Source organism: Elaeis guineensis, chromosome 3, assembly GCF_000442705.2.
Source record: "Elaeis guineensis isolate ETL-2024a chromosome 3, EG11, whole genome shotgun sequence".
In the NCBI taxonomy this organism is placed as follows: domain Eukaryota; kingdom Viridiplantae; phylum Streptophyta; class Magnoliopsida; order Arecales; family Arecaceae; genus Elaeis; species Elaeis guineensis.
This window is the reverse complement of record NC_025995.2, coordinates 119,511,460-119,522,469: the sequence shown is the minus strand read 5'-3', so window position 1 is coordinate 119,522,469 and position 11,010 is coordinate 119,511,460. Positions and strand designations below refer to the sequence as shown.

General features: G+C 53.1%; 1 protein-coding gene across 1 annotated transcript in view; it reads left to right on the top strand.

Moving 5' to 3' along the window:
- Nucleotides 1-1,325, top strand: part of LOC140856340 (ABC transporter G family member 42-like) — a 6,875-nt gene extending 5,550 nt beyond the window's left edge. The window contains exons 9-10 of the mRNA XM_073253449.1: nucleotides 608-840; nucleotides 1,299-1,325. Coding sequence (XP_073109550.1) covers nucleotides 608-840; nucleotides 1,299-1,325 — 260 coding nt within the window. The remainder of the gene's footprint in view (nucleotides 1-607; nucleotides 841-1,298) is intronic.
- Nucleotides 1,326-11,010: the final 9,685 nt, after the last annotated feature.

Genomic DNA, 11,010 nt, shown 5'->3' with positions numbered 1-11,010 from the left:
GTGCTTGAGCTTGTGTTTCTTATTTGTGAGCCGAGACAATACTATTTTAAGGTGTTTTGGTCTCTTGATTCTTGTTGCATGGTTTGGTAAATCCTGTGGTTTTACTTAAAATCTTAATTTTACCGATTAATTACTTATGCTTAGGGTGGACCTAGTCGAGCGTAGTCTATCGGGCCTGGCTTGAAACTAATTTTGAGCTTGAAGTTCAGATCAAGTCTGGCTTATCTCCTATGCGAGCCTAACTCTTGTCAATCCAAATATGGGCCAGTTTCGAGTAGCTTCGTACCCCTAGATCAAGTTGAATTTTCTCTGAGACTTTAAAATACTCAGATTCAAAGTTTTGGGACTGATGTGGTGGCAAGGCGTGAACAGAGCTAAGAGAGGAAGAGAGCGAGAGAGGGAGCTGGCAATGGTGGAACAGCTAGTCTCGCAATGGTGCTCGATGCAAATTTATGCATTATGTATAAAGGGAAAATACCAACCCAATAAATTTTTTTTGTAGATATTCTACCTTTTTTGAGAGTATATTTGGTTGTTATGGAAAGATGTGCATGGTACAGAATATCCTTTTTATACAATTGACTTATGATGGCCTCTTTGTATTCAGTGGCAGATAAGGGAAAACAGAGTCTTGTAAGGCATTTCGGGCCAAGGGCTGTCCCAAAGGAGGGCCACACTATTTCGTGGCTTCTAGTGGCCTTCTATTTATCATATTTTCTTATGTCTTACACTGCTATTGAATGCTCATATTCTTACATGCCTAATACCTTCACAAAAGCACAGAGGATAATTAATCTTTGGGAAAAGTTTTGCCAAACACGTGGGGAATGGAAGTCTATGGTTGTTCATTATATTATTTCCTTGACACCACTGTGCTATTATTCATGCCTATCATATTATTAATGTGTTGCTACATTATTATAACAATTGTTGATCCAGTCATCTGAAACTTAATTGTTATCTCAAAAATTTTTATCCTTTAAATTGATGGATTTTATATTTGTTAATAGAGGACTTTTCAGTAGCAAAGGTCTATTAAGGGTATGCAATGCCAAACAGCTTCAAACTTATTGTTTAACCCTTATGTTTGTATTGTTAATTAGCGTTGGAGTATTAATAGTTCAACATTGGGCTGCATCTTACATCACATGGGAGTTTCATCAATATCTACGGGAAAATACACAGCATCCACTATATTGTATTATCTGTCTCCTACAGAATATCTTCAATTCTCAACTTCATTTTCATCTTTTCCACCATTTTTGGACCTGCTATATCTCTGTTTGCAATTGTTTCAGGTGTTCTCTTCCCTATTGAAGATGTAATGAAGATGCTGTTGTGAAACTTTCTTTATTCAGTCTGTAATGAAGATGCTCACTTACCAAAAAAGAGAAAAAAAAAAAAAGAAGGGCCACACTTGCCGCGCAACAAGTCTCGTCGGCATACGACCGCTTAGGGTTTCAAAGTCTATCTTGAACTTGGGATTTTATTCACTGCAAGGCGAGGTATTTTGTGAGACCTCTTATCGGGGTTTTCTACCATTTTTGTCCCAATCCACCGAGCTTTTGTCCCTTTCCTTCCCTCAAGAGAGAGAGAGAGAGAGAGAGAGAGAGAGAGACAATATTATGGTCGGGATTTCTTAATTTGTGGTCCACTTATTTGTAATGGACGTTGTTGGGATATACCGACCGACCCTTTTACGCCGACTCATCCTCGGGCCTGTCCGACCGACGTTCGACTCTACCGACCGCACCGACCGACAACTGCACAGTAGCCGCCGACATTATCTGATCGAAGGTATGCGGTCGGACAGACCAATTCGTTCCCGACTAGCCGAGTGACGGAGCCCAGATTACGACTAGTCGAGCGGCGGAGCCTAGATTACCGACCCACTGTCGACGAGGGTAGCAGCCGACGTCCGACTCCGCAATGCGCCAAACCAGCCGATGGTGTCCCCGGGTCTTCACCGACGTCCCGCAGTCGAATGCCGACGTATGGTCGGTCAGCTCCCCCAAACACCGTACGACTGCTATGGGCTGCTGTCCTGACAAGGACATGCGATGTGACCGCCCTGGGGCATCGTCCTGCCAAGGACATAGGTCAGCCCCAGTGATTTGATAGCCCACGATGACTTGTCAGTCCGCGGCGACTCTGACAGCCTCCGACGATTTGACAACTCTCCGTTGTCTGCGCCATTAATGGCGGGACCACGCCGCGCTCTACTATAAAATGGAGAAGGCAACAGTGTTGGAGGAGGTTTTTCTAAGCCCCTGGGCTCTCTCTCTCTCTCTGCTCTCCTCCGCTGAGCCCCTGATTCTTTTCTACTGTTGCCTAGTCTCCTCTCTGACTTGACCGTTGGAGGTCCCCGCCGGAGGCATCTCGGTCAGTGTGGACTTCTCTTGCAGGTGCTCGTTCCCGACGATCAGGCGATGAGGGGATTGGCCGCAACAGGTTTGGCGCGCCAGGAAGGGGGGATCACGACCTCCACAGAGCTTGAAAAATCTTTTCGAGATGACAAGAACCAGGGCTCAGCGATCGAGAGCCACGGATTGGCGAGGCACTCTTCCCGTCGGGAAGAGGCCTCTCCTCCACCCTCCATGGCGGAACCCAGCTCTCCGCATCCTGTGGTGACCACGGAGGCACAGATTGCGGCGATCGTGCGGCAGATGACTGTGCTGACGGATGCAGTCAAGAGCCTTCAACAATAACCAACCGATTGCCGCACTCACCGGAGGGGCAACCGGCGGCGCACCCGATGCCGTCCAGGAGCAGCCGCCGATGCTCGGTTGGTCTCCATCTCCTCCTCAGGAGCAGCCGTCTCAGCACTCCCACGAGAAGGGGAGAGGCGGCCACGGTGTGACACCCACCGGTCTCGACGACCCTCTCCTTCCCAGCTGGAGTGAGCGAGGAAGGAGAAGCGGCCGCGGACACCGTCCGCCTCCCTCTCAGATTCATCGGGAGACTCGACCCCTGGGGTCTCCAACACTGACGGATCGACGACTACGAACGTAGGTTCGAAAAAATCGACCGTCGGCTTGCCCAGCTCCAGGTGGACGGACAGAAGTCTTCGAACGACGTCGACTTCCAGACCGCCCAACCTCTCTCCCGACTCATCCTCGACGAGCCGATTCCTAGTCGGTTCAAGATGCCTCATGTGGAGCCTTACGATGGCTCCACCGACCAGTTGACCATCTGGAGAGCTACAAGGCTCTCATGACGATCCAAGGGGCAACCGATGCCCTCCTCTGCATCGCTTCTCCGCCACACTTCGTAAAGCTGCCAGGGCCTGGTACTCCGGCCTCCGCTCAGGAAGCATCCACTCCTTCGGACAGCTCGAGCATGCTTTCGTGACCCATTTCAGCACCAGTCGGAAGCCGCCACGAACCTCGGACAGCCTTTTCTCCCTCAAGCAGGAGAAAATGAGACGCTCCGAACTTCGTGATGCGATTCAACGTGGCCACGCTTGAGGTTCGGGACCTCAACGAAGACATGGCTATCTCAGCCATGAAGAGGGGGCTGAGGGGTCCCGATTTACATACTCCTTGGACAAGACCCTCCCTGGACATATGCCGAACTGCTGGAGCGCGCGTACAAATACATGCGCACAGACGAAGGAGCTTCTGACCGGCCTGACTGAGACCAAGGCCCGAAGGAGAAGCGAAGGAAAGGTCGGGCTCCTGCCGAGCCTAGCGGGCCCCCGACCGACAAACAGGTCTCACCCCAGCGACAGAGCCCGAGATCACCCCGACGGCGGAGTCCGAGGCGATGCGTCGCAGGTATGACTCCTATACTCCTCTCTCTGCTCCTCGTGCGCAGATTTTGATGGAGATCGAAGGAGAGGAATATCTGCGACGGCCTCCGCCTTTGAAGGCAAAGGGCCTCGACCGGCGAAAATACTGTCGATTTCATCGGGGCCACGGCCACAACACCGAACAGTGCATCCAACTCAAGGATGAAATCGAGGCCCTCATACGTCGAGGGTATCTCAAAAAATTTGAAGGAACCCGCCGACTCGACCGTCCCGACCGACGACCCCAACCGACTGAAGAGGCAGCAAACAACCAGCCCACGGCCGGGTCATCAACATGATCTCAAAATGACTGGACCGGAGGACGACTGCTGGAGGGGAGTCAACGAAGAAGCTGCGCCAAGATGATGTAATTACTTTTACAGATGAAGATGCTCGGAGAATCCAAACTCCCCATGACGATGCTGTTGTTGTCTCGACAACAATAGCAAATTATGATGTAAGAAGGATCCTTGTTGATAATGAAAGTTCGACTAATATTTTGTTCTACTCGACCTTCTCCCGAATGCGACTGTCGGCTGATCGGCTCGAGAGAGTCTCTACACCCCTAGTAGGTTTCGCTGGAGATGCTGTCACGGTGGAAGGAGAAATTATTTTCCGTGACAGCTGGAATCGAACCACGACAAAGCACCATCCACCTAACCTTTGCGGTCGTCCAAGTACCTTCGACCTACAACGCCATACTTGGAAGATCCGGACTAAACGCCCTCAGAGCGATAGTCTCGACCTACCACCTGCTGGTTCGGTTTTCGATCAAAAATGAGTCGGAGAGATTGCAGGGATCAACAGCTCGCTCGCGATGCTTCCAAATCTCTGCTCGAAGCAATGAAGCGAAGGACTCCCTGACGGTCGACAAGTTGGACCAACGGGGAGAGGAAGAACGGGGCGAACCGGCCGAACAGCTGGTTTCCGTCCCGATAGCGAGAATCCCGAACAAGTGGTCTGGGTCGGATCCCAATTATCCGACCCTGAGCAACGACAGCTAATAGAGCTGTTGAAGGCCAATGCCGACGTATTCGCTTGGTCGGCAGCGGATATGTCCGGCATCCCCCGGAGACGATGACTCACCGACTCAACATTGACCCTGGAATGAGGCCGGTGAGGCAGAAGAAGCGGTCTTTTGCTCCCGAAAGATAGAAGGCCATCGATGAGGAAGTGGACAAGCTACTCGAGGCGGCTTCATCAGAGAAACCACGTATCCTGACTGGCTCGCCAATGTTGTCATGGTGAAAAAACCAACGAAGGTGGAGGATCTGCATCGACTATACCGACCTGAATCGTGCCTGCCGAAGGATAGCTTTCCACTTTTGAAAATCGACCAGCTGGTAGACGCGACGTCGGCCATCGACTGCTCAGCTTCATGGACGCCTTTGCCGGATACAATCAGATCCGGATGGCACCCGAAGACGAGGAGCATACAGCCTTCGTGACCGCCAAGGGCCTTTACTGCTACAGAGTAATGCCTTCGGACTGAAAAATATCGGAGCCACCTACCAGCGACTCATCAATAAGATCTTCAAAGATCAAATCGGGCGCAACATGGAGGTATACGTGGACGACATGCTGGTGAAGAGCGCGCAGACTACAGATCATGTCCAAGATCTTGAAGAAACTTTTGCACTCTTCGACAACACCGGATGAGGCTGAATCCAACTAAGTACGCCTTCGGGGTGACTTCGGAGAAGTTTCTCGGGTTCCTCATTTCTCAACGAAGAATTGAGGCCAACTCGAGAAGATAAAGCGATCATCGACATGCGCATCCGGACACAAAAAGGAGGTACAGCAGCTTAACGGAAGGATCATCGCGCTCAGCCGATTCATCTCTCGATCGGCTGAGAGATGCCTCCATTCTTCAAAACCTGAGGCAGGCGAAGGATTTCTCTTGGCCGGACGAGTGCCGCAGGCCTTCGAGGATCTGAAGAGATATCTGGCCTCCCGCCACTGCTTGTAAAGCAGAAGTCGGAGAAATGTGTACCTCTACTTGGCAACCTCCCCAGAGGCGGTTAGCTCGGTGCTCTCGGGAGAACGAGAGCCGAATTCACCAGCCCATATACTACACCAGCAAAGTGCTCCATGAAGCTGAAGCTCGTATTCAAAGGTGGAGAAAATGATATTCGCCTTGATCGTGTCTGCACAACGACTCCGTCCGTATTTTCAAGCGCATGCTATCGTGGTCCTCACCGACCAGCCCTGAGGGCGATCTTGCGTCGCCCCGATACATCAGGATGACTGACGAAATGGAGGTGAAGCTGAGTGAGTTCGACATTCAGTACCGACCGGATCTACTTTGAAAGCTCAGGTTTTGGCCGACTTTATTGCGGAGTGCCCGACAACCGATCAGAATCGAAAGGCGGGAGCTCCAAAGAGGCTGCAACCTCTGAACGTGACCCCGGGTCCACCTGGGTATTGCACATCGACGGAGCTTCCAATGCTCGAGGGAGCGGGGTCGGTTCCTGCTCACCAACTCGGAGGGAGTGGTTATCGAGTACGCCCTCCGATTCGACTTCAAAGCCTCCAATAATCAAGCCGAGTATGAAGCGCTCCTCGCTGGCTTGAGAGTAGTGAAGGAGCTTGGGATCGACAGCCTTAGAGTCTTCTCCGACTCCCAGCTGATCGTGGACAAGTCAAAGGCGAATTCGAGGCGGGGACCCGACCATGGCAAAATATTTTCAGAAGGTGAGAGATCTCGTGGCACACCTCAAGTATTTCGAGATCTCCCACATTTCAGGTCGAGAACGCTCGGGCCGACGCACTCTCCAGGCTTGCGACGTCTGCCTACGACACTTTGGGCCGGACACTTGTGGAGAGTCTCGAGCAACCGAGCATCGACAGGGCCGAGGAGGTGCTGCAACTGGCGACCGAGCCGAACTGGATGGATCCGATCGTTCAGTATCTGACCGACGGAACCAGCCCTGAAGACCCCGCGGAAGCCAAACGACTCCGATGGGTGGCCTCCCAATATGTGATGATGGACGCCGACTCTACAAAAGGTCGTTCTTCCTTCCTTGCTGAGGTGCCTGGGACCGACTGACGCGACTACGCACTCAGAGAGGTGCATGAAGGGATCTACGAAAATCACTTGGGGGCAAATCCTGGCCTACAAGGTCCTACGCAGGGTTACTACTGGCCCACCATGAGAAAGGATGCGGCTGAGTTGGTTCGGAGGTGTGAGCCGTGTCAGAGGTACGCTAACATACAACACCGACCCGCCAACCAAATCACTCCCATTGTCGCCCTGGCCCTTCGCCCAGTGGAGAATCGACATACTCGATCTTTCCTCCGGCGTCTGGCCAAAGAAAGTTCATAGTCGTCGCAATCGACTACTTCACTAAGTGGGTGGAAGCCGAACCTCTGGCAAAATCACCGAGCGAAAGATGGAAGACTTCGTCCAGAAGTCCATCATCTTCAGGTTCGGACTACCGCACACTATTATCACCGACAATGGATGACAATTCGACAACCGAGACTTTCGAGAGTTCTGTGCGAGATTTCATATCGCGCACAGGCTAACCTCGGTCGGGCATCCACAGTCCAACGACGAGGTCGAAGTAACCAACCGAACCATTCTGCATGGACTGAAGACCCGACTGAATGAAGCCAAAGGCCTCTGGGTCGAGGAATTGAATTCCGTCTGTGGGCATACCGAAGACACCCCGTGCCCCGATCGGAGAATCTCCTTTCAGCTTGGCCTATGGACGGAGGCGATGATTCCACTCGAGATCGGGCTACCATCGACTAGAGTTGAGCAATACTGCGAGCCGGCAACTCCGAGTGTCGGAGAGTCGACTTGGACCTCCTACCAAACTCCGACACGAGGCTCAACTCCGCATGGCTTCCTACCGACAAAGAGTGGCCGATACTATAATGCTAAGGTTAAGCCGAAGTTTTTCAGGCCCGGAGACCTGGTCTTAAGGAAGGCGGAAGTTTCGAAGCCTCTGGACCAAAAAAATTATCTCCGAACTGGGAAGGACCCTACAAGATAGCGGACACCTACAGGCCGGGAGCCTACCGACTGGAGACTCTAGAAGGAATGACCATCCCCGACTTGGAATGCCGTCAACTTGAGATTGTACTACCAGTGAACCCTGTGTGCCCTTGTTCGAATACAAACTCAGTTTCAAAACCCCGGAGTCTAGAATTTCGGCTTCCGATTGTGGGCCGGCGCTCACCAGTAGTACGAGCCCCGACCCCTGACTTGGGCCCAACATTCCATCGGAATTTGGGCCCGATCGCCGATGATGCGTCGGACTCTTACGAGAACTGATATATCTACGTTGGTGGAAGGCCGACGATGGCGATGAAACCCCCCTAAGTTGAAGCCACGCTCCTTCCACAGTCAACTCTCGAGCAAGACGACTGGCTAACTTGCCGACTTGGCTCCGGCCAAGAAAGGCAAAATGCCAATGCGACCAACGTCGCTTCGCACATACCGACCAGTCACGATCGGTCGAAGGGTATTCGGCTTACCACCATTTATCACACGTCGCGACGTATACGCCTGATAAAGAATCGGGCAATGGATGACTGACTTGTCATCGTTATCTTAACCGAATGCGTCGGACACTATTCAAACTCTACGGGATGATCGGGTCAAAGAGCGATGCCCGAAGGTCGGTCGATACCCGACTCGACAAATATGCCGACTCAGGTCTGGGCAACGGACGCTCGACTTAGACTCTCGACTGTCGGATCGTACGACAGTCAGGACGCGATCTAAAATCGGAGCTCGCTCTGCCTTTACCGTGGCGTGCACTACCGACTATCCCGGCTAACTACCCGGGATCTTACCGAACATCCTAACAAGGTACGTCGGGCCTACGACCTATACGCTCGGGGCGTTTCGACGAAACATACATTCAAGATACATTTCAGGATACATAAAGAAAAAAAGTTGAAAAGTTCTCAATTTCATTCAAGTATAACTGATTTACAAAATTGGGCTGAAGTCCGATTACAAGTACACTAAATAAGAACAAAATAAAAGATGCTCCGACTACTCGTCGGAGTCAACTTCTTCAATCGAGAGAAGTTCGGGGGCGATCGGCGTGGCCGCTCGGGCTGGAGTAGCATTGGGGTCGGAGCCGTCTCACCTTCGGTAACTGATCCGAATGGCTTCCTCCACGGCAGTGTGATCTCCCGACGTCGGATCGGCCACCTCTCCTGTGACTTGGCCCTCCGACCCTGGGGGAACGACGCTCTGAGGTCAAGCTCCGGATACAGACCCTGGATGTGTCCCGGGCGTCCTCGTACCCCACTCGGTATGAGCGAAATCACTCTCCAGGAGCTCCTCCCGATATTCGTCGGAGCCGGAAGTCCTCCACGCCCGACTCATTGCCTCTTTCGCCGACTCTGCCTGCCCTCGCTATGTCTGTGTCGACTTGAGCGGTGGACAAATTCTCCTCGCCTTGGCGAGATTCCCCAGACTCACCAGGAGTTGCTCGGCTCGGCTTTGAGCTCACCGACGCAACCATCCTGCTCACGCCGCAGCCGCGAGCGGTACGGACTTTCATTTGACTTCCTCACGAGCCGACTGTAGTTCGGCCCCCGAGGCAGCCAGGGCATCGGTAAGGCGGGAGATCTCCTCCTCGAGCCGGGCCTCATGGTCGACCGACTGCTTCAGCTGCTCGACCATTGTTGCTTCTCGACCTCGACGGCCTCGGCCCTATTCTTCAGGCCGCCGAGATCGTCGAACCTTCGATACCCGATCTCCAGCTCGGACATGTTGTAGATCAGCTGCAAATAACAGGCCGATCGTCAGAAGACCGAACTGATAGAAGACAATGATGAAAATGAAAAGTGAAGGAGAGAAGCTCACCTGGATCATGGTCAGGTAGAAGGAAGAAAGCATGTCAGACACCCACCGATTCTTCATGATCTCCCGATCGGCCGGAGGATGGTCGCCTGACATAACATCCTGGCCAAATCATGGTTGGCCAGGGCCGACGCTCCTTCAGAAAGTTGGACGTCGGATGATGCGGCACGGCCGGCGACCTTCTTCGTCGCCTGGCCCATCGGGGTCTTCCCTCGTTCGACGCCCAGGCCCTGAAGTCAGGAAAAAATGGGAGGCTCAAGCTCGACTGGGTCCCTCCCGAGGCCGCGACGGCCGTCGATGCAGGTCGTTCGGGCTCGTGTTTTCGGCCCAACTTCTTCTGTGGGCTGTGCAGCCGACACATCTTCGGCTGCTCCCTCGACCGCCCGTTCCTCGGACGGTGCTTCGGGAGGCATCGTCGGCACGACAGTGCAATAACCGGCTCATGGCCGACGCACATTCAGAGTCGGGCTGCGCTCCCGTCGCCGCAGGGTCGGTCGGCGATGCTGTCTGAGGCCTCTTAGGAGGCCGCGAGGGCCCGACCCGGTAGCCGGCCTCTTCCTCGCCGCATGTTGCCGAATGTTGGCATCCATCAGCCTCACCTCGACGGATGCCTGCAATTTTAACAGAGGATCAGCACCAGTCCAAAGACAGAAAAAAGACAAAAATGATAGACCGAGATGTACCTAAATGAGGAACCGAGCTTAGACCGGCGTCGTACAGAGCTTGCTCGGTGACGAGCTCCCTCTGCTTCGGCACCGAGATATCCTTCAGTCGGTGGAAATCCTCTCGATCCCTATCCTCCACCGACTGTTCTCATTCGGCTGAGTCCGGGGGTCCCCCAGCGGAAGGAACCCCCAAGAAGCGGAGAAGAAGTAAAGAAAAATGATTCTTTCCATCCGTGGATGATGATGGAAGACCAGTGATGAACGAAGACCCTTCCGGGGTTGAAGAACCACCACCCTCGGGCCTTCGGGTGGGGTCGGAGGACAAAGAATGCCCGAAAGAGAAAATACGAGGATGGATGGCAAAAGCCGACACAACAACAAACTGATTATCAGCCGGACTGAGTTCGGCGCCAGTTGCACCGGACAGAGCCCGTAGTAATCCAAGACGTTCCGAACGAACTTCGAAATCGAGAAACGAAGACCTGCCGAAGGTCCTCGATATAGAAGGCCACCTGGTCCGGAGGTGGGTTGTTAACCCGACCCTCAGCCCCAGGGGCGAAGAGCTCGAACTGCTCCGGATACTGTATTGCTCCCTGAGCCGTTCGACGTTTGCCCTGAAAGTGAAGAAACCTCCACCTCCGGGGTCGACCGTGAGTCGTCGGTCGGTTCCCCGACTGACTTCCTCGTGGAGAGGTTCTGGCCATGATGCTAGAACCGAGGTCGAG